This window comes from Prorops nasuta, unplaced genomic scaffold (genome assembly GCF_024137725.1).
Source record: "Prorops nasuta isolate Cenicafe-Biocafe unplaced genomic scaffold, Cenicafe_Pnas_1.2 PNAS00012, whole genome shotgun sequence".
In the NCBI taxonomy this organism is placed as follows: Eukaryota; Metazoa; Arthropoda; class Insecta; order Hymenoptera; family Bethylidae; genus Prorops; species Prorops nasuta.
This window is the reverse complement of record NW_027116809.1, coordinates 5,696,922-5,722,246: the sequence shown is the minus strand read 5'-3', so window position 1 is coordinate 5,722,246 and position 25,325 is coordinate 5,696,922. Positions and strand designations below refer to the sequence as shown.

The following is a 25,325-nucleotide window of genomic DNA, read 5'->3' as shown; positions in this document are numbered from 1 at the left end:
GGGAGAGAAGAAAAATTTGGATATGCCTATGTAGTTTCTGGAGCCGGTTAGTTAATTATTTTTATACATTTATTAATACAATAATTTCTTAAAATTTACCATTATAGTAATATTTAATTTTTTGATTTTAGTTGATATAGTAGAAAAGATGTCTGGTTCAGCTTTATACGAGCTAGTATACGAGTAGGTTATCATGAATTAATAGGAGGAATTATTCAATTAGGTGATGCAGCTACCATTTTGGAAATAATATATTCTGATTATTATGAGTTATAGTCTCTTTTAAAAACTCATAACCTATGTAAATACTTACCCACAAAAAACAAGCTTCGCTTGTAAAAAACGGACGGCAAGTACATAAGTCGTATCTAGCATGATTAATATATAATAATATAAAATATTTTAATTAAAAAAAATAGTGAAATCCAAATGTTAGGCAAGTATAAATTTTTACCATGGCGAAAATTGAAATTTGGAAAAAAGTAAATAGCAATACAAAAATTACTTGCCAGGCCCGTTGTGTGCAGTCGTATTAAATAGCCACATTTATAACTTACGAGAAGCAACGCTTATATAGCAAGATAATGACTTACACATGGATATTACGGGCCCGGCAAATAATTTTTGTATTGCTATTTACTTTTTTCCAAATTTCAATTTTCGCCATGGTAAAAATTTATACTTGCCTAACATTTGGATTTCACTAGTTTTTTTAATTAAAATATTTTATATTATTATATATTAATCATGCTGGATACGACTTATGTACGTGCCGTCCATTTTTTACAAGCGAAGCTTGTTTTTTGTGGGATCTTATAACGTTTTGTAAGAATATAGGAATTAAAACTAAAAATTGTTTTAACTAATTCATCTAATAAAACATTTTCCAATGTTCTTATCGTTTCATAATGTAAAGCTTCAATTCGAGATATTAATTTATTAATCTATTAAATATAATACAAAATATTACAATGGTGAGTTCTTATCATAATTACACTTTTAGAGGCATTTAACATAGGATTCAATGACTGTTTGAGTTATATTTTCAACATCTTATACCCAATATCACATTAAAGCCTTTCGCTTTCAAAAATTTGTTTCTAAATTTACCTTTAGATCCACTTTTTTCTTAGGTGTTACTCTCACTATCATCTTTGCATTATGGCTCTTTCCCTGGTAAACTAGTGACATTTATATATTCTTTTCATTAATATAAACTGTAAAATATATACCAATTAATGCAATGGAAGTCTATGTTTTTTAGGTATACTGCTTTCAGTTTCTTGAAGTTACACACTGTATGTTCTATTACATGTGAAATATTGAAATTATAAATTCCTTTCATATTTACACATTTACATGATTTTATTATAATTTTCATCAACTATGTTATTTCTAATTCCAAAGTTGTATGCCCAAAATCACCTGCAGGCACTTCACTCTCAAGGATTTTCTTATAAATTAACTCATATTTATCCAACACTTTTTTAGCTGTTACCCTCAACATCAACTTTGAATTATGGCACTTTCTCCAGCACACTAGTGCCATTTATATTTTCCTTTCATTAGTATAAACTAGGAAATACACCAATTTATACAATGGATGCCTCTCTTTATTAAATATATACTGCTTTCAGTTTCGCAAAGTTATTCACTGTAAATTCTATTGCATGGAAAATATTAAAATGATGACTTCATTTCATTGTTTCATTTCTAGATGACGTTATCATTATAATTATGATTTAATTGACTTATATATTTCAAATGGTTTATGCCCAAAATCACCTGCAAGCCTTTCGCTATTAAAAATTGGCTTCCAAATTTTTTAATTTCTCCACCTTTTCCTTAGGTTTAACTCTCAACATTAACTATGCATTATGGCTCTTTCTATGGTAAACTGGAATCATTTCTGACTTCTTGTATTAAATATTACAGCTCAACCCTGCACAATGACACAATAAACACGTTATTGTAAATCAATCTGAAATAAAATCTCACTAAGTACCAAAAAACATATTATATATTATATTATAAAAATCAATGTTATTCTTATAAAAAATTAAATTTGAATAATTTTTTTAGTAATAATAATAATTTCTTTCTATTCTGATTGGGGAAGAGTAGGTAAATATTTGGTTTTAATACTTTTTTATATTATAATTGAATATTAAATAACGTTTAGAAAATATTTATCTGCTTTTCTTTAGTCGTAGTAATAAGAAAGATTTATTGTCTCCTGGAAAATTGTTTCTATATATGATATAACCTATCGGACAGTTGAAATCCATATGAGTTTAAAGAAAAGAAAACTTTAAACATGAATTTTGTTATTGATTTCCATACCTGGATGTTTAGCATATGTTTAAACCTCATCCTTCTCTGTTTCATTTACAACCTTCGTTAATCTGCATTCTCCAATGACAGGGTATTTCCAAGAATTGTTATAGCATTTGGCACTGGTTGGCATCAAACTGCAAACTATGAAATAATGCCTATATATAATTTTGTTTTAATTAAACAAATTCTTTTTACAATGTACTTACTTTATATGAAAATGTTTATATTTATAGCTGTTGAGACACTACCGTGTGTCTTAATTATGAGTGAATGTAACAAGATCATCCTTATCTGTTTTATCTGCAATAACCTGCATTCTTGAATAACAGGGTATTTCAATAACCTTTGAAGTACATCTGGAAAAAGAGACTTAACAAAGTAATTGTTATATTTTAATATATGCTTGAGCTGAATTAAAAAATAAATAAATAAACAATTAATTTTTAATTACATACATTTTAAGCAGTTGAATGAGTTACACATACTTTACCATATGATAATGAACAATAGGCTTATCTTTTTCTTTCGCTAGTAAATTGACATATCATTGAGTCATCAACAGTTAACCACATTTCAAACTACTGTTTCCATTGCTCAACCAGTACTCCGTAGTTGCATTAAACCAAAGCTCTGTTTTCCAGCAACACATGGCAGCACTATCTTCTTTATCTATTTTATTATAAAAAGTAGTAATATCCACTGGAACTGTAACTGATTCCTCTTTAACTATGGTAGTACCTTTTGGTGCTTGCATTTTTCCAAGAATTGTTATAGCATTTGGCACTGGTCTGGCATCAAATTGCAAACTATGAAAGGATACCTTGTATATAACTTTGCTTTAATTTCACTAATTTTTTTCACAATGTACTTACTTTTCTTAAAAACGTTTATGTTAATTGCTGTTGAAACACTACCATGTGTGTTGGTTATGAGTGAACGTAACAACCTCATCCTTCTGTTTCATTTACAATTTTCGTTAATCTACATTCTTTAATAACAGTGTATTTCCAAGAATTGTTAGAGCATTTGGCACTGGTATGACTTCAAATCAGAGCTGCATACAAGGAAAATATTTTGTTTATAACCTGCAATAAAATCCCACAAAGTACCACAAAATATTAAATTTTAATATATTTTACAATGTTGTGTTACTTATCTAATTCTCCATCAGACTCCTTCATGTATTTATTCCATTAGTTTGTTTAATTATCTACACTTTGAATTATATTATACTATTTTTATCCCAACAGAGTAATTTTGATTTTGACAGTTCTATCGAAATCGATCGAAATTTAGGGTTATGCCGGTATTGAATATAGCAGTTGAATATAGCAGCCAACTTCAGCCCGAGACATACAGAGAAAAGGGAGAAGAATTTCAACTTCGGAATATATATAGCTAACAGAGTATGAGATCTCTGGATTGCGTGAACCGATTTTAATGTTTATGGGCTCAAATGAAAGCTCGTTCAAAACCATTTTAAGAAAAGCTTTGCTTAAATCATGATAGTGGATTATTCACAAAGAAAAATCGGTTTGAAAATTAGGACAGCCAAACTTGCTGTATAAGAGAGTAGTGCCTCGACGGCCGTATATACATGTCATTATCTACTTTTTTGTGTACTTGCCGTCGAGACACTACCGTGTCTCTTGATCTCGTACAGTCACATCACTGATTTCCTTGTAAATCTATAATAAGTAAATAAGTATTTACATAGGTTATGAGTTTTTAAAAGAGACTATAACTCATAATAATCAGAATATATTATTTCCAAAATGGTAGCTGTATCACCTAATTGAATAATTCCTCCTATTAATTCATGATAACCTACTCGTATACTAGCTCGTATAAAGCTGAACCAGACATCTTTTCTACTATATCAACTAAAATCAAAAAAATGAAATATTACTATAATGGTAAATTTTAAGAAATTATTGTATTAATAAATGTATAAAAATAATTAACTAACCGGCTCCAGAAACTACATAGGCATATCCAAATTTTTCTTCTCTCCCCATTTTTAATTTTTGGTAAACCACAGCTTTTGTGTTTGTTAAATATTAACTAAAAGTAAACATAAGACATATAAGTGTAAGTTTTTATGAAAGTGATACTAAACAGTATTGGGAAAACCATATAGTCCCTTTAGTCCTGTTGATACATAGCTTTTAATAATAGCTTTAATTCAGTTTACTCGTAAGAATTCATAAAAGCTAGCCATAATGCATCTTCGGTATTGAATAAACGACAATGTAAAAATAACAAAGCTCCTTTGCATAACCAATATTTATGCGTACCATTGTGTCTTCAATCACTCTCCTTATATTAGAATTCAGGAAACAATCTGCAACATATATAATACAAAGAATCAATCTCTTTTAAAGTAAAATAATTATATACTTTTACATGACATACACAATACTTATCTGATATTTGTTCCTGATAACTTGCGTATAATTACATTACACATGATTACTTCTGTAGTTTATTCTTAATACTAATTTCTTTGCCGGCAATAACCTTTCAGGTGTTATGTACATAGAATAAACATACATAACTCGTTGCTACAATAAGCATTATATAATTAATATTATTAATATTATTATCATTTAAAGACATAATTAATAAATCTAAATCTATCATAATTATATTAAAATATCAATAGCCTCATTGTAAAGGAGAAATACTCCTAAAAGCGACAAATTCCTAAATGTAATACGAAGCGCCAGACGCAGCTCGTTCACACTGTCGCCAAGGCTAAGTCCCGACACGTGGCAAATGCACTTCGACGGCAGTCGAATGTTCTAGAACAATGACGCATTTGACCATTGGGACCTGCAAATATTACCATATAAGGTAATGTTTGACGCTGCACTTTGAGGGAAAGAGCCCCAAACGTGCAGCCCCAAAAGTCAGTTCGAGTCTACAGCTAAGAGGAACCAGTCGAATCTTTTAGGACCTTCAGTCCTCCTGCCTCTTAGACTTCTCTAGGCAATCCTTTGCCTATTAAGTACACTATTAACTAGCTGATAGCTCTGGTTATCAACATGTATAAAGAAGAAACATTGTAAACAAATCTCAATAAATCTTATTATACAAAAGAATTTCAAGTTTGTCGTGAATCAGCGAATGAACCACAACACAGGTAAATGTCAAAACTTCCGAAAATAAATATAATAATTTTCCTCATTCCTCTGTGTTAACTTTAATTACACTTTTCAACGCTAGGGTGTGACTTATTCGAATAACAAGTCATATTCACATTTATTGTAGATGGCCATGTGCCACCGCCATTTTGGCCTAGAAATTTTTCGGGCAAAATAGCCACTACCGTTGTAACGTGGTAGAAACCTGTTACAGAAATATGCTTATTTTTCAGTTCTTTTGTCTATCCCCCTTAGTGCCTACCCTACCCCTGAGTATGCCTGCGAGTGAGTGAATGGGTATGGATGAACCTTCCGTGCGATGGTAATGTAGTTACCCACTTAAGGGATATTGTAATTGACATCCGCGGGAGGAGAGTAAATATTTTTAGGAAATGGTATGATTGAGGATTGAGCGAATGTTAGTAGGTTGTAGTTTATTTAGAGTTAAATACGTTATTTCCAATGCTAAAATTATAAGTATCTTAGAATAAGGATCCTCTGCTCCAACAAGAGCTTGAAAACTGTTGTCCCTCTATCCTTCTCTAACTCATGTTAAATCCACATAAGTTTATCTCCTTCGCACCTATTGCACCGTCCGCGTATGTTTACGCGTCGCTCTATGCTTCCCCTTACCGCGCTTCGCGCCGCGAGTCCCGTCCCCTCTCCTTACCGCGCTGACGCTTCGCGCGCCTAGCTGCGTTCTCCCCTGCCCGCGCCACTACCGACCCATTGTTGCCGACCCCACACCGCATCGCCCCTCCGCAGGACTATGAAGGGCTAACGTCGTCTGCTACTAAGGACGACCACGCAGGATCTTCGCGCAGGAGCTAGCCAGCCAGCTAGCATGTGAAGCATAGGAATAATTAGCCGAAACGGCGAGAACTATGGATCGCGAATCCATACCTAATCATTGATTGGTCCCTGGATCCCGATCGTCACTATGCCTAATTGGAACCCCCGGAATGAGGGGAATGACACTAAGAATAAAGGAATAAGTGTCTATTTGGACTACACCTTGTTCAGCTCTTGAAGCATCCGTACGTGTAATTCAAATAGAGGATTAGGTCGTCGCTGCTATGATTGAAACACGTCGGCTTTCAATACAGCAGGCCCCAACCTAACGATTTCGTCGAGTTGTGTGCAGTTTTCGTGGCGGACGTCGTGGGATCGCTGGACATCGCCGTCGGAGCCGCGGAGAAATTCTCTTGCCCTATTCCTTTCCCTTTTTCTCCTTTCCCTTCGCCGCCTTTTCTCCCGTCGCTCTCCCATTGTTCCCCCCCCCCCCCCTATTTTCGCCCCTTTTCCTCTAGTTAATTAATGAAATCATTGCGCCGTATCATAAGTGTGCCAGGACATCGCGGAAGGCCTCTCCCCTCGGGATAATTTAGTTTACTTTGTTTGTTGTGCTTTAATTTTGAATAAATCTGTGTCTCGGACGTTTTAGTGTTCGGATCTTTAATCTTTGACCTGGAACCTGTTTCCCCGGTTACAATATATATATAGTAATCAAAAAAACAAATATTTTCAGATATTTGTTCTATATCATTAATATACCTATGCTATTGCCATCTTATATTTATTGTTCTTTTTCATAAATGTAAAGAATAAAATCAATATTAATTTTGTCACTTTGTACAATATCCATGTCAAAGACTTACAAAAATATACCTTAAGCTTATATAATTTTAAATATAATTACTTTCTATAATATCAGATTATTTTTTTTATATATTTTTGAATTAAAATTATTTTGGATAATAGTTATTGTAATTTCAATCACGTCAATATCCGTTCGCCGTTGGCATGTACAATGACCGGCAGAAATGGCGTCCCTTGATGCGTTTAGGAACCGCATTTTAGGATCCTTCACTGTATACTCTATTCTGCTAGGCGGAGATAGGGGAATGGAACGCGATAACTATAGCAGTTAGTTTATCTCGCTCTAAATGCGTGAGTGCGAGAGAGAGAGAGAGCTTTATACGGCATAGCAGGGCAAGCCAGGCGTCCCGAGGCTTATTTCTATCTGTGCCATTGCCTATGGCTATCTCTCTCGCTCGGTAAGAATCATTCGTCCGTCCTTGTTTAGGTCAGTTCTACGCCAATGGATACTCTCTAAAGAAGATTTTCTCAGGCGACACCATTGAAGACTGCGATTACAGCGGGGATTTTAAAATACTGTGCACCTGTCACTGTCAAACGTCAGTATGAAAGATTATTGTCGCTTACAGCGTTTGGTGCAATTAACATTATAAGTCTGGATTATTATGTGATATTCTGTAATGCACATATATATATACATATGTTAATTTACTTTTAATTTTTTTAACCAATAAGTTATTGGCATTATAGAAGAAACTCATTTAAATATAAGAATATACTGGTTTCCACTTATGTAACTTTTCTTGTAAATATAACATAATTTTAATTAATAAAATTCACTCGTTTATTAATCAGACTAAGAAGAGTTATTTCTTTTAAATTTTAACATGTATAGAATAATATCCTAAACGCGCACACTTAACTAATTATTATTAGAGAAATATTTTTATAATCGTTACACATTGATAATAATATATCTCAATATCCTTCAGTTTAAAATATCATTTACATTGAAGAAATCTTGATCAATGGTCATGAAGAGTTCGTGGCTCAATGGCTAGGTCGCTTGCCTCGAAGATTAGTTAGAGCGCTTTTGTCGGTGGTTCGAGTCCCGCGGGAGATATTTTTTTTTTTTTCGTTTTAAAAGCATTATTATCTTTTCTTTTTGTTAATTATTTGAAAGCATTGCTACTGCCTCCAAAAATATTTTTGCAAACCTGAAAATATACAATGTTATATTTATGCTTTTTTTGTAATCTAATCCATATGAGCAGGAGCTCGCTTCTTCGGCATTTGTTTTGATCGGAAGTGCATGTAAACAAACCACTGAATAGCTTGTTTCTTTTTGATAAACTGTTTCATTGCAGTCTAGGTGGTTAGAGCTCGCGCATCGCTATTAGTTTTCGCGTATAATGGCACCGAATATCGAAGTTTGGTTGAGGGGGCGAATTGTAGGCCTTTGGGAGGCTGGAAAATCTAATTTAGAAATTGCAGCGCTTACAGGTGTTTCGGTGAAAACCGTTCGCCGGTGGATTACCGCTTTTCAGCGCAGCGGTGGTAACGCATTGCGTGATCACCGTGCAAATAATCATAGACCTGCTGGTTCACAACCGGTAGAGGACCAACTCCTAGTGGACTACATTTCGCGAGACCCCTTCGGGAACGTAGTTGACGGAATTGTTGAGAAGGGATTTCCTTTATCCGAACGATCGGGTAGGCGGCGACTTAACGCGGCCGGCACTAATTGCTATCGTCCAGCCCGCAAGATCACTCTTAATCCTCAGCACCGAGAACAAAGAGTCGCGTTTGCATTAGAAAATTTAGCGACCAGTCGTGAAACGTGGGAAACGGTGATCTGGACCGATGAAAAGGTTTTTGTATCATCCGTTGACCGACGTTTTCTTCACGTCTGGAGGCCCAGCGATTCTCGGATGAACCCCGAATAAGTCGTTCAGAGTGATCGCTCTGGACGAATCACGTGTGGCGTTTGGGGGTGGGTGTCAGGAGGCACGATAGGTGAATTGGTTGAGGTTCCTCCTAAGATGTCTTCTGCAGACTACATTACGATCCTTGAAGAGGTGCTTCTTCCAAGTGTTCGTGCTGTGTAATCTGCCGAAGATATGCCAATAATCCGTGTAGTGCAGGATAATTCTGCAGTTCACACTTCACACGCCACTCGTGATTGGTTAGGGGATCATCCGGAAATCCAACTGGTCCAGTGGCCGGCCAAGAGTCCGGATTTAAATATTATAGAAAACGTTTGGGCGAGAATGACCAAAAAATGGGTCGCGCCAAGGGAGAGGACGAAAGCAGCAGTGCTTGAGAATGCAAGAGCTGTGTGGGAAGGCCTACGGTATGAACCACAGTTTCTTGAAAACTTAATTGAATCGATTCCAAATCGACTCAATCAAGTTATTGACCGGTGCGGATATTGGACTGACTACTAGACGAACTGACGTTACGTAGGACATACAATTTTGACAAAAATTAGGAAGCTCTAGCCGTGTCTGACTAACTGCCCTTTTCAGGGCAAAATAAACTTTTCAAAATATGTTTGGAAGCAGTAGCAATGCTTCCAAATAATTAACAAAAAAAAAGATAGTAATGCTTTTAAAACGAAAAAAAAAAATATCTCTTGCGAGATTCGAACCACCGACAAAAGCGCTCTAACTAATCTTCGAGGGAAGCGACCTAGCCACTGAGCCACGAACTCTTCATGACCATTGATCAAGATTTCTTCAATGTAAATGATATTTTAAACTGAAGGATATTGAGATATATTATTATCAATGTGTAACGATTATAAAAATATTTCTCTAATAATAATTAGTTAAGTGTGCGCGTTTAGGATATTATTCTATACATGTTAAAATTTAAAAGAAATAACTCTTCTTAGTCTGATTAATAAACGAGTGAATTTTATTAATTAAAATTATGTTATATTTACAAGAAAAGTTACATAAGTGGAAACCAGTATATTCTTATATTTAAATGAGTTTCTTCTATAATGCCAATAACTTATTGGTTTAAAAAATTAAAAGTAAATTAACATATGTATATATATATGTGCATTACAGAATATCACATAATAATCCAGACTTATAATGTTAATTGCACCAAACGCTGTAAGCGACAATAATCTTTCATACTGACGTTTGACAGTGACAGGTGCACAGTATTTTAAAATCCTCGCTGTAATCGCAGTCTTCAATGGTGTCGCCTGAGAAAATCTTCTTTAGAGAGTATCCATTGGCGTAGAACTGACCTAAACAAGGACGGACGAATGATTCTTACCGAGCGAGAGAGATAGCCATAGGCAATGGCATAGATAGAAATAAGCCTCGGGACGCCTGTCTTGCCCTGCTATGCCGTATAAAGCTCTCTCTCTCTCTCTCGCACTCACGCATTTAGAGCGAGATAAACTAACTACTATAGTTATCGCGTTCCATTCCCCTATCTCCGCCTAGCAGAATAGAGTATACAGTGAAGGATCCTAAAATGCGGTTCCTAAACGCATCAAGGGACGCCATTTCTGCCGGTCATTGTACGTAATACCCCAATGCGGTAGTCCAATCTTTCTGCTCAATCTGATCACCATCCCTCTGAATCTCCTGATCGCGGATGGGATATCGAGTTCACGCGGAAGCCTCTGATCCATCTAGAAATTTTTTGTTAGACGTTGCATTCATGTGGTTACGTTGGTTCATGATCTGGATCGGATTACGAACCAAGGTTGCCAAGTGTAGTACTTTCGGTACTACCGTAGTACCCAAAAGCGACATATCCTATAGCGTAGTACTATTTTGGGTACTACGCTATAGTCGCTGCTGATACTACTGGTCGGCGGAAATACGTCAGAGGGTAGAGACTGTAGAGGGACCGCAATATAGATATTTCTAATTACTAATTTCAAAATACATAATGCATGGTCCGTGAGCCAAGACAAATGTTAGTATTTATTGTATCGTACATACATACCACAAGTTATAAAGTAATATAAAGAAATAAAGTGACACTTTTAATCTTACTGACAGCTGATATACTGATGGTATAAGTGAATAAATAAAGTGACGAAATTTGTAAAATGTACATAAAAATAATTTTTAAAAGTATATAAAGGACTGAACATTTTAGATAAGTATAACAATAAATTTTATAATATAAAATGTAAGATATAAATATTTTGTGGTACTTTGTGGGATTTTATTTCAGATTAAATTATAGTAATGTACGTGTGTTTACTGTATCACTGCTGAGGATGAAGCTATGTGGATCGAACATTAAAAAAAAAGAATAGATTCACCATAATGTGGTTACTGTGTCATCGCTGAGGATCAAACTATGATAATTGAGATGAATATTAAAATAAAGAAGCTGACAGATTAGATATATAATATAACATGTTAGATATTTTACAGTACTTTGTGGGATTTTATTTAAAGTTAATATATGTAAAATAAAATTTTTGTTTTCTTTTTACAATTGTATCTATATTAATTACTATATGTTGCAATCTCTTAAAATTAAGCCTCTGCTTTTATTAGCAAACTAATAATTCCACACGGCAGTGATGCCAGAATCAAGCTTTTAGCAACAAAAATGAAGATAAGCGCTAGCCAGCAGGAGTATAGAAAATTTAAAGGGAAGCGGTACAAACACAACTATGCCTGGAGAGCATAGGTGTGATTTGGACTTCAGGCAACATTGGCCTTAGAAGAAGAGCGACTACCGCTAACCGTGACATTTTTACGTGTTATCCGTGTAAAGTGGTACTGCGTTTACCTAAAAACTCAAAGCAAATAAAAATGCTTTTCCTAAATTGATTTGTAATATTGATAAAATGGTCAAATGTAGCCATTAATTAATTAGATTTGGTAATAAATACAGAAAATGCGTTTTATTATAACAAATGAGTTGAGGTAAAATAAACTCAATGTTTTTATATTAATCTGTTAACAAATGCATTTTTTTATTTATTATTGAGTCCAATAAATTAATGGTTATTAAAAAAAAATTCCTTGTAATGAAAAAAAAATGAAAAAATTTTAAACTTCACCAAGACTTGAACACGAGCCCACCGCATGACAAACGGCAACCTTACCGCCTGCGCTACAGCGCTCACTTGATGTACCAAGAGCAAAACAGCCTTTTAAAGACTGACTACAATTCTTTCACTAACTCGTCATAAACGATCAAGAATTAGCTGCAATAATAAATACATTTATCTCCACAGCATTATTGCACTAAATTTATTATGTTTTTAATGTGAAGCATACATTTTACATGAAGATACGATACTTTAAGGGTGTTCATGCAATACTCTAAATACAAAACTATTCATATGCTGGTTTATCATAGTTATTCGACTACATATAACAAATATTATAATATTACTTAATTAATTTATGATAGTTGAGCATATGAATAGTTTTGTATATAGAGTACTGAATGGTTACCCTTAAATTATCATATCTTCATGCAAAATGTATGCTTCAAATTAAAAACAATAAATTTGGAACAATAATGCTGTGTAGATAAATGTATTTATTATTACAGCCAATTCTTGATCGTTTATGACGAGTTAATGAAAGAATTTCATTCAGTCTTTAAAAGGCTGTTTTGCTCTTGGTACATCAAGTGAGCGCTGTAGCGCAGGCGGTAAGGTTGCCGTTTGTCATGCGGTGGGCTCGGGTTCGAGTCTTTGTGAAGTTTAAAATATTTTCATTTTTTTTTTCATTACAAGGATTTTTTTTTTAATAACCATTAACTTATTGGACTCAATAATAAATAAAAAATGCATTTATTAACAGATTAATATAAAAACATTGAGTTTATTTTACCTCAACTCATTTGTTATAATAAAACGCATTTTTTGTATTTATTACCAAATCTAATTAATTAATGGCTACATTTGACCATTTTATCAAAATTAAAAATCAATTTAGGAAAAGCATTTTTATTTTATTTATTCACTTATACCATAAGTTCATCAGCTGTCAGATAGATCAAAGCTGTCACTACTCCTTATTTCTTTATTACACTTTATTTTTCCGTATAATAAACATTTGTCTTCGTTCACGCCGTTCACGGTGACAGGCTGTGAATATAATATATATAATTTTTGATATATTACGTTCTGCATTTAAGATGGCTACTGACGTATTTCCGCTGGCAGTATACTTTGTGCAGTCTGCATTCCTTATATCAAAATTCACTTACTATAGAGCGTAGTACTATTCAAAATGGCGGACTTGGCAACCTTGTTACGAACGTAAACGTCCCCAGTCGTGGTCTCGAACTATAGTTAAAAATCCCCACAACCATATAACACTTAACGCCATCTATCGGAAGGGATTGCAAAGCACTTTGTTATACACGTACACCATTACTTTGGTACGATTGCATGTACAGACTCCTCCGCTTAAAATCGTTCAACTTCGGTCAGCTTCAACATACGTCGAGTGCGAGAGTGCGGCATATTTTTCTCGAATCTCTTTCTCCCTCTCGATCTCACTTTCGTTTAGCCAACCAGTTGAGTAAAAAACACGTTTGGTTATCTGTTTCGATCCTCCGTCTTTCATACTTCAGATCTGAATTCGATTCCATTTAATAACTTTTTCTTTTGTTGTGGAATGTTTATATATTGCCATTAACCTATTACATTAAAGAATATGTAACAATGGGGTTATAATATTTAATAGTTACGCTTAAAACATCTTTATTGAATCTTATATTTTAGGTGTTCTTATAAAAACTTCATTTTTATTCTATTATGAAATCTAATACATTATCAAGTAACACGGTAGTGTTACGCGGCAAGTAATTAAAAAAATACGAGCCGCGCAACACTACTTACTTTTACGCGAAGATTGAACCAAACTATACCACTCGATTCTTCCGATGGATATATTTTCCGTTCGGTTCATTTAATGAAAATTTTAATGAAACTTTCATTATATAAATCGATTATAAGCTTTCGAATGAGACTACAAACGTCTAAATCGGTACACTCAATGCTGAGATATCAAGATTAAGCAATTACGATCAGCTATTTTAGTTTCAGCTTTTCTTCTTCTTCCGACCGAAAATTGTTGTCTTGCTCGGAAGTCTCACTCTTTCACAATAGAAGCCTATCAACGATATCTTCTGTCCTTTTCCACCGCTCTTCTGATATAGTCCGAATGTGTTCGTGCTATAGGTATGAAACAGATTCCAATATGGCCGCAACGCAGGCGCGACGTATATGCAGTATCCAGCGAAGTGTTCATTTTGTTAGTATGATTCGCACGTGAGTTTTCGAGGGGTAAGTCACCACTAGGAATACGTGCACATTTTTCAGGAATACACATAGCAGTACATAGTAACGTATAGGAAATACTGGCAGTGGCAATACATTTAAAAATGTTGAGAGTACACTTATCATATTGGAAGTATATTAGGGAGTACAATGGAATTACTGGTAATACTTTAGGAATACTCCGGTAATACGTAATATTAGGCAGTACTTCAGTACTAGTTAAGTTATGAGAAGATCCATCCAAACATTATACTCAATTGCATTGTGCTTCCAACCAGTTTTTAGGATGAAGCTCTGTAAAAGAGTTTGGTTTGTTTACAAATATTGCCTTCCCCCTGTATGTTCCCTGTGCTAGAACGCCTAGCAACATTTTTGTGCCAGTTGCTTTTATGAAGCTGTTGGAACCAGTTCGAAGTGTGAGCAGTATGGCTCCTAAAATATGTGATTTTTGAAATTATCTTATTAGATATTGACGCGACTGTATTGCTTAAGTTTATCTCAAAGTTATTAGAAAGTAATTACGTCTTGTATTGTAAAAAAGGTATGTACAAAATCTCTTAAAATATAATATACGTAATCACTTGATAGTTTAAAAGACATTTTTATATAATCATAAATTGCAGCGAAAATGGAATTTTTGCAGTCTGTTATAAGCAATACAAAAATCGAAATACCTTCATATTTACAAAAGCTATTGCTGTATAATGGCTTTGATAATGTTATTTCATTGTCCAAATTCGAAGAAAAAGATTTTTCAATCTTAGAAGATTTTGCAAGAACATTGTTACCAGAGCTTCTTGATATAGAAGAACAAAAACAGTTTTTTGGTATATTTGCTAAGAATCCACGTCTATTTAAAATAGTAGAAGGCCATAAAAAAATAGTTATCTACTTAAAAGACGAGTGCTTAAAAAATATTGTAAATAGCAAGTTAATAGATAATAACTATGATGCATCTCACACTGGTAGGAAAAATAGAAGTTCATTGTCAAATTTAGATGAAAATAATGGTAAAGAAAACGAAGGGTTACATTTAAATAAAGCAACGGAACATGTGACAAATCTTGCAAAAAATTACATAAAAAGATTTTGTCAAACAAAATTACGTAAAGATAAATTTGATCCAATCTTTAAAAAAATAGACGACATTCAAGTTAATATAAATTTGAAGGATGGTAGTGCGAAAATAGTATGCTGCTTATGTTCATTTATATCGAGTAATTATCAAGTAAAAAATTCTAAATATGGTAAAAAATGGGTCCTCTCAAATTTTAATAAACATTTTAAATCTCACTTCAAAATAAAAACCAAAAATACAGCGATTCCTAGACAAAAAAATTCTTCCAACTTGTTTTCGTTTGGAAATAGAATCGAACCTGAAAGTGAATCAAGAATCGAACTTGAAAAAGAATTAGGAATCGAATCTGCAAATGGATCAATAATCGAACCTGGAAAAGAATCACAAATCGAAATATATAATAACAACCATGACTATGAACCAGAAAAAGATTTAGAAATTACAGTGCATAATAATTATGCTTCCGATTTTTCACAAGATAATATGAATATTTCAAAGCTCGATACAAATACTGCCGAGCTTAGTACATGCCTCAAAGAAGCTATTATATCTACCACCATAAATGAAGATACTACCTACCCATCGGATTTTACTAAATGCAGAAGTATAGAAGAGGCAAGTACTTCTGCAAAAATTGATGTGCCTCTGTCATTAAATAAATATAATAATCGGGGATGTACTCGCCGAAAACGAAGTATAAGCATTCTTGAAGCTTTCGATGAAAAACAGCAAAAGATAACGGAGTTTTTACTTAATGATATATCCCAATTAATTCGAGCTAATGTACAAAATTTATCTATAGATACCAATAACGACATATCAGATTATTTATCAAACACTGAAAGTGATTTAGGTGTTCAAAACTTATTAGATACATTAAAAGAAACGGCAATAAAAAATTCAAAGGAAAAGGTTACTGCTAGAAGATTTGCAGAACCTCTCAAACTTTTTAGCTTGTATATTTTTATAATTGGAGGTAAATTATTATACGAAACTTTATATGCCAATCTCCAAAACGCTTTACCATCTATACGAACTCTTCATCGATGTTTAGAATCAAATTATGAACCTTTTGAAGAAAGTAAAGTAAGGTGCCTGGAACTAAAAAAATATTTATAAAGTAGAAATTATAGCTTAAAAGTTTTTATATCCGAAGATCAAACAGCTATAATTAGACAAATTCGTTATGATTCTAAAAGTAACAGGATGATTGGTTTTGTTGGTAATAGTAATACCGAAACAGGTTTTCCAAATATTAATAAATACTTTGTATACACAGTAAAAGATATCGAAAATGCCTTTACGAAAGAAAAGATATGCATTAATGCATATATATATATGGGGCATTCCACGCCAAATCGGACACTTTTCAAATTTGCGTTTTCGATTTTCTTTATAATTTTTTTTCTTGTAGTACTTGTGGTGGAAAGTTTTCGCGATTTTTTTCAGATTTTTTTTACAAGCCGTTTAAGAGTTATGAATTTTTGAGAAACCGTGTTTTCCTAAATCACGTTTTCTTTAAATGCTCATAAATCCGTTAATTTTCTACCGATTTGGACCCTCTTTTTTTTAGGTTCTTCGATTTTAAACATACTTTTAATAAAAGGAATGGGCGAGAAGATGCCATTAATATTAGTATCTGATTTTCGAGTTGAAAGCAGAAAATTTGTTTTTTCTCAAAAGACGTATCGATTGATTTTCTCCATTTTTTTTTGTAAAAAAATATGGCCAATTTATCGATTTTTAAGACTAACCACATAATGGGCGAATGACGCGAACTAAATTTTGGTAAATTCTAATTTTTAATTCTTATTTTTCCAAGATTAATAATATCAGAAAAGAAAATTCTTATACTTCGGAGGTTCTATCAGTAATGATTTGACACCTTATGATTATATTAATTACCTTGAAGAGTAATAGCGAAAAAGATATTGACCTACATATAAACAGTTATTAAAGTTTTTTATTTAATATCTAATTTTGTATACAAGCTTTTTAATTATTTACACGCTTAAAAATGTTGAAGACATAAGAATCAATAGACGAAGAAAAATATTTAAATCTCAAACGTCCATTTCCTTCTGGACTAACATAATGAAACTTTTGCGTCCTTTCTATAGTTTTAGCTTTATTATATCTAAACTCTAACAGTTCTTTAACTGAAATGTAATCATTTTTAGATAAGAATTTACACTCTATGTTTGGAAAACGGTTTTCTTTGACCGCCCAGTCATATAATTGTTGTGGCGTTGATATTTGTTTATCCGGTGCAAGTTGCAAACTTGTTCGTGCTGCTATCCTTTTCAATGTTCCCCCGATACCATCGCAAGGACCTTTGCCATGGGCTGTGGCGAAATAATGCCATTCAGCATTTAATCCAAAATCATTCTTGTGATAATAAAGGTTTACAAAATTTTTGAAATTTTTAAATTGTTGAGGGGCTCCATCGGAGAAGTAAATAATTTTCTTCACATTGCTGGACAATCTTCTGATGTAATTAGTGGTGATTCTTGTAAATTCATGTACAGCTATTGCATCATGAACCAAACAATCAGATATAATTACCATGCTCTTATGAATTAGTTCGGTATTTTTTTTATAATAGATTACAACTGGAAAAATTGTTGCCTGACAATTATTCCAATGAAATCCAGAAGCAGCGTTTTGAATCACAAAAGCATAATTCTCCGCGAAATCGCAAATAACAATAAACTCATTGATATCCAAAGAGTCTTTCAGTGTTTTTAAATAACTGGATTGTTTTTTTGCAATGTAATTGTGTAATAGAAGATCTGTTATGCGTACACAAAACTCATCGACAAAATCAATTGTACATTTCACAAACGTTTCTAAACTGGTTCGAGGCTTCGAAATCCAATACTTATATGTTATTTCATCTATGCTATTTTCATCAAGTACAGCTAATAACATATTTTTTAAAGCGTGTGTACCTGGACATTTTGTACACTTAAGAAAATAGCATTCAAAATTTGGATCCGGACAAACAATCATTTTAAGACAATCGCTATATTGTTCTAAAGGTTCTGCCATGTGTTTTGTGAGAACTGCCATATTACATCCTGCGATAAAAAAGATCATATAGTAATTTTTTTAAAGGTATCTGATTAATGAATTAGTTACCTAACATCATTAGCTTCACATTCTGATGGATAGAACAAACGCAAATAGTATGTGTACCACTAGAACCAGCGAGCACACAATGCTGAGGTCGCAATGATGCAAACTTAGAAAAACCAATCTGACAATTAGAATATCGTATTTTAAAAAGCTGGTAAAGTTCTTTTAAATTGCAAAGAATAAGTCGTTTTTGAATGTGTTCACGTTTTCCATTTTCATTTCGGATAGAAACATAATCTTTTATTCCTGGCATATTTATACTAATCTCATCATCTGCATAAAATTCAGATACCTTTGACTTGATGTAATTTGGTAATACTCGACCTAAATAAAAATTTATACTCATTACTATTAAAAAAAATATCAATAAATATTTCTCCAATTGAAGACTTTAATAACCTAATTTCTTGTTTGGTGTTGAAAGAATGCCGCTTTCTTTTTGAAGATGTTTTGCTAAAGATGCCATGTATTTTGTACAGCCCATTGTATGGCATACTTTTCTTAAGCTCCATGTTTCAGGTAAAAGTGTAAGTATTCGAATTTTATCAGATCGTATCGTATCATTGTCATTAAATTTAATTTTTAATTCTTCGATCATTTTCAAAAAATTATTAGAATTAATTTCACTATCAGGCCCTTCTAATAATTGCAGAGACTTATTTAAACTCTGATTTACTTTAGAAACTTTGCTATTTAAGTAGGTCCGATTATTTAAATTCTCTTTAGCAATTGGGGACTCGTTTAATAAGCCAAATGCTTCATTTACCACTGCAAAAGTTACATCTATGCTTAACTGGGACATATCACTGGTATATTTTACTGCTTGACTGGTACCTACACATGGAGAGAAATTCAAGACTAACAATGATTTAGAGCATGGAATAATTCTATTTGAACATAACCTTATTCATCTTACTAGGCAGATCTTGTGACGAAGCATATTCTTGAATATTAGCATTGTCTGAATGATTGTTAACTTTATTTGACAAGTCTAATGATTTTCTGCAGGTTGTGCATAGATAATCAGATATATTTAAATTATTAATTCTTCGATGGTTAATAGAAGGTCGTCGAAGTCCATGTTTGACTCTATGATTTGGCAGTTGGAAGGGATTACAACATAAATTATACTTTCCAAAATTTGACATTTCACAATTGTTGATAATAAAATCTATGCAAATATTGATATAGATTAATCAGAAGAGATATTGGCACGTTTAATAAATTCAACCAGATCTATGAAGAGTTCTTAGAATTCTCACTCAGGATTCAAGGATGATAATTTAAAAAATTAAAACATCAGCGGCAGAATCCATCATAACCTAGTGACAGTGATGCAACTAGTTATAAAAATACAAAATTCCCTAGATTCGAATTAAAAGATAATGGTATTAATTGAATGGGTCCAGAGGATAAAATTATGTTTTCCGATATTTTTGGTCTTGAAAATACACAAATGGCCCGGTCCTATAATTGTATTCAGAATGAATAAAATGTTTGGAAAGTTAGTACTATTATCACAACTATTCCTTACCGTCCTGTTATTAGAGTATCAACTTTCAAAAAATTTCTCCAATCTAAGATAACTGTGGGAGCGGGTCTAAAAATGAAAAAATTAAAAACATACAGTTTGCATCATTCGCCCATTATGAGGCTAGTCTTAAAAATCGTTAAATTGGCCATATTTTTTTACAAAAAAAAATGGAGAAAATCAATCGATACGTCTTTTGAGAAAAAACAAATTTTCAACTTTCAACTCGAAAATCAGGTACTAATATTAATGGAATCTTCTCGCCCATTCCTTTTATTAAAAGTATGTTTAAAATCGAAGAGCCTAAAAAAAAGAGGGTCCAAATCGGTAGAAAATTAACGGATTTATGAGCATTTAAAGAAAACGTGATTTAGGAAAACACGGTTTCTCAAAAATTCATAACTCTTAAACGGCATGTAAAAAAAATCTGAAAATTTCACGAAAACTTTTTACCACAAGTACTACAAGAAAAAAAATTATAAAGAAAATCAAAAACGCAAATTTGAAAAGTGTCCGATTTGGCGTGGAATGCCCCATATACACTGCAGGCCAAAAGTTTAGGACCACTTGGTAAAATTGTGAAAAAGACAGGCTCTCCTTTAAGTGCGTGTTGTTTGGCAACCCTAAGAGGTAGAACAAATTTAAGGATATCGTCGTGAAGCTTATTAAATTCCGCGTCTTACTACATTGATTTGACCTAAAAAATCTAATGGGTGCCTGTATTAAAGGTGAGAGATAACATACATTTTTTGATGACTCTTGAAATATGGATATCCAATTTCAATGTCTTGCACCGGGTATAGTAATAGTCTTACGAAGTTGAAACTTAAATATGTGAAAGCTTGAAACTTAAGCTCTCATTTAAGTCCAAAAACATATATGAATTGTTATTTGGTCCGTAGATATTTGAAAATTAGTCGAGCAGTGTGCGACCAGCATTTTGTCGGCAAAACATTTGCTCGCTAAGCTCTAAGAACAAATGCAGGTCGGTATACATTATGGGTGCCAAATGGGGTACCACTTTTAACTTTTTTTTCATTTCATTAATTACTATTCTACGGTTTCAAGTAAATGAATGAAAGCTTAAATACGATTAAATAACACATTTATTTACAAAATAAGAATATAGAGTCATATTTTCTTTTCGTCGAAAAACCGCCCCTTCTTTTGATAACTTCTGCCACTATCCTTGGCATCCTGGCGATGAGTTTATCTATTATTGTCATAGACATGTTTTCCCAAGCTTCTTGCAATAGAACCCACAAGTTTTCCGCTGATGTTGGGCAAATTTCTCTAATGCGTCTGTCGAGTTCATCCCAAATTAATTCAATTGGGTTCAGGTCAGGGGACTGAGGTGGCCACTTCATTATTTTTAAAATTTTCCCTTTTTCCTTTTCTTCCAAGAAAGACATGCATAGTTTTGAAGTATGCTTCGGGTCATTGCCCTGCTGATATATGAAGCCACGGCCATTCAATCGTAGACCAGAAGGAATGGCATGGTCTTTCAAAATATCCTTGAACTTCTCCTTGTTCAAAATGCCTGTAATTCTAACAAGCTCTCCCGTACCTACGCCAGAAAAGCAACCCCATACCATAACTGAACCCCCGCCATATTTCACTGTAGGAATTACACATTGTTGGTCCATTTTTTCATGTGCAGCCCGACGCACAAAAACTCTTCGCTTATTGCCAAAAACTTCAAATTTGGATTCGTCCGTCCATAATACCTTTTTCCAGTCCTCTAGGGTCCAATGTTTGTGTGACTTAGCCCACTGTAATCGTTTTTGCTTATTAATAGGCCGTAGCAATGGCTTCTTAACTGCAATTCTGCCATGCAAATTTGCTTCTCTTAATCTTCGTTTCACGGTGTTCAATGACACTGATTTTATTTTCATTTCTTCTAAATTCGCTCTTATTTGTGGAGCTGTCAATCTCCTGTTTCTCTTGCTTTGGATAACTATGTATTTATCCTGTTCGGGTAACGTTACTCGTGGTCTTCCTGACCGACGTCTGTCCGTATTTCTTCCAGTTTGTTCGTAGCGTTCAATTGCATTGTGCACCGCTGTTTTTGAAATTTTTAACTTAGTAGCAATAGCTCTTTCAGATTTGCCTTCCTTATGTAATGTATTAATTGCAGAACGAGTGTCTGAATCTAATTGTTTTTTTGCTCCCATTTCGATGGTTATAATGACTTTAGTTCTATGAAATTTAATCATAAATGATTGGTAAACTGATCAGAATAACAAATGTATTAAACATAAAACAAAGGAATCGCACGATATTTAATACATTTATTATTGTGGTTATTTTTTGCCAATTACTTATCATTAAATTTCATAGAACTAAAGTCATTATAAACACAGAAATGGGAGAAAAAAAAACAATTAGATTCAGACACTCGTTCTTCAATTAATATATTACACAAGGAAGGCAAATCTGAAAGATCTATTGCTGCTCAGTTAAAAATTTAAAAAACAGCAGTGCATAATGCAATTAAACGCTACGAAGAAAGTGGAAGGAATACGGACAGATATTGGTCACGAAGACCAAGAGTAACATTAAAGAACAGGATGAGTACATTATTAACCAAAGTAAAAAAAATAGATGCTTACAGCTCCAAAAATTAGAGCAAATTTGGAGGAAATGAAAATCAAATCGGTTTCATTAAATACCGTGAAACGACGATTGAGAGAAGCAGGTTTGAATGGCAGAATTGCAATAAAGAAGCCTTTGCTAAGGCCTATCAACAAAATAAAACGATTGCAATGGGCTAAGTTACACAAAAATTGGACCGTAGATGATTGGAAAAAGTTTTATGGACTGACGAATCTAAATTTGAAGTGTTTGTAATAAAAGAAGAGTTTTTGTGCGTCGGAATACTCATGAAAAAATGGCTCCATAATGCTCGATACCTACAGTTAAACATGGCGATGGCTCAGTCATGGTACGGAGCTGTTTTCTGGAATAGGTACTGGAAAACTGATGAGAATAACGGGCATTTTAAATAAGGAGAAATTCAAAGATATTTTAAGGGATTATGCTATTCCGTCTAGACTATAATTGAATGGTCGTGGCTTTACGTACCAGCAAGATAATAATCTGAAGTATATTTCGAAATTATGCATGTCGTATTTACTACAGCTAGAAGATGCAGAAATTTTGATAATCATGAGCTGGCCACCTCAGTCACCGGATCTTATTCCAATAGAGCTCCTTTGGGACGAACTCAATGGACGCATCCGACAAATTTATCCAACATCAGCGGATAATCTATGGGCTTTATTACAAGAAGCTTGGGAAAATATTTCTATGGCTACAATAGACAAGTTGATTGCCAGAATGCCAAGAATAATAAGAGAAGTTATTAAAAGAAGAGGCTGCTTTTTCGATGAAAAATAAAATTAATCTCTTGTAATATTTTACAAATAAATGCGTGGTTTAAGCATATTTATATTTTTATTGATTGAATTGGAATACGTAGTATTGTTAATAATCAAAATAAAAAAGTTAAAAGTGGTACCCCTTTGGCACCCATAGTGTATACCGACCTGCATTTGTTCTTAGAGCTTAGCGAGCAAATGTTTTGCCGACAAAATGCTGGTCGCACACTGCTCGACTAATTTTCAAATATCTACGGACCAAATAACAATTCATATATGTTTTTCGACTTAAATGAAAGCTTAATTTTCAAGCTTTCACATACTTAAGTTTCAACTTCGTAAGACTATTACTATACCCGGTGCAAGACATTGAAATTGGATATCCATATTTAAAGAAACATCAAAAAATGTATGTTATCTCTCACCTTTAATACAGGCACCCATTAGATTTTTTAGGTCAAATCAATGTAGTAAGACGCGGAATTTAATAAGCTTCACGACGATATTCTTAAATTTGTTCTACCTCTTAGGGTTGCCAAACAACACGCACTTAAAGGAGAGCCTGTCTTTTTCACAATTTTACCAAGTGGTCCTAAACTTTTGGCCTGCAGTGTATATGGCTCAACCTTTGGTAGATCATGCTCCAGCATTTTGCATCGCAATATTTGGTAGTGATAATTGTTTTACATATCATGATGTATTAGCGCGATGGAAATATATAGAAGATGAGTTAAGAGTAAATGATATTAAAGTTGTTGGATTTTCAACTGACGGAGATACGAGATGTCTAAAAGCAATGAAAATTCAAACAGCTATACCCGAGAAAGCAGTTAACTGTTTTAAAGATTACTTTCAGGTAAACACTAACAATTGTAAAAATATACTAATATTGTTGTCAATAATATTTCACTATACAATGGAAGAGCTATATCAACAGTTAAGACTAAAATAAAAAGAACAATTTTTTAATTTTTAAAGACATTCTTTAAATGTTAGTAACGCTTTCAGTTTATTAATTAAAATCTTACCCATGTAGGATATATATTACTAGCAATTTAGTAAATGTTTACTGTAGATTCGGGTGTCTTCCAATATAGAGTAGTATTGTGTAGTGAAAATATTTTATTTATATTCTAGATTAGTTTCAATGATAGTGCACCAGTATACATTCAAGATACTGTTCATATTGGAACAAAAATGAGAACGAGATTCCTAAAGCCAGATATAATTTTACCGATGGGCAGTAAATTTGTTTCGCCGTTACACATTAAGGAAATTATTGAGTTTTACTCTAAGGATTTACACTTTTATGTCCAAGTGATTTAAATAGTTAGTTTAAAAAGTGAAATTTAACAAATAATATCTAATAACTCCTATTATTTTAAAGAGCTGTACATTTTTTTGTTTGTTAAAGGTACGGATAAAATGAATTTTGAAGCCGCGAATAAGTTATGCCATACACGTGTTACAGAATTGTTAAAAAAAATAAAGGATAGCGAAGAAACGCGACAATATTTAATTTTAATTAAATATATTTTAGATGCCTTTTTAAACAAAAATCTAACTGTAGAGAGACGTATATATTTAATATGGTATGCTGTATTTTTTATAAGAATTTGGAAGCATTGGATCGTTCAAGAAAAATACAATCGAGAAAAAAATTTTTTAACTTTAAATACGTACACGTGCATAGAGATAAATGCTCATGGTTTATTAATAATGATCAAGAAATGCAGAGACAGCAATGATTTATTTTTACCATGGCTTTATAGTAGTCAACCGTGTGAGAAGCTGTTTCGTCAAGTACGATCCATGATTA

At 33.2% G+C, this 25,325-nt stretch overlaps 2 protein-coding genes across 2 annotated transcripts in view; both read right to left on the bottom strand.

Moving 5' to 3' along the window:
• Positions 1-25,325, bottom strand: part of LOC136777841 (neprilysin-1-like) — an 889,524-nt gene that overhangs the window by 304,137 nt on the left and 560,062 nt on the right. The window lies entirely within an intron of this gene.
• LOC136777811 (uncharacterized) lies at positions 17,453-19,743 on the bottom strand. The gene is made up of 4 exons (XM_066734400.1): positions 19,512-19,743; positions 18,995-19,429; positions 18,599-18,919; positions 17,453-18,537 (listed from the first exon to the last, which is right to left on the bottom strand). The coding sequence occupies exons 1-4, from the start codon at positions 19,741-19,743 to the stop codon at positions 17,453-17,455; spliced, it is 2,073 nt and encodes a 690-aa protein (XP_066590497.1).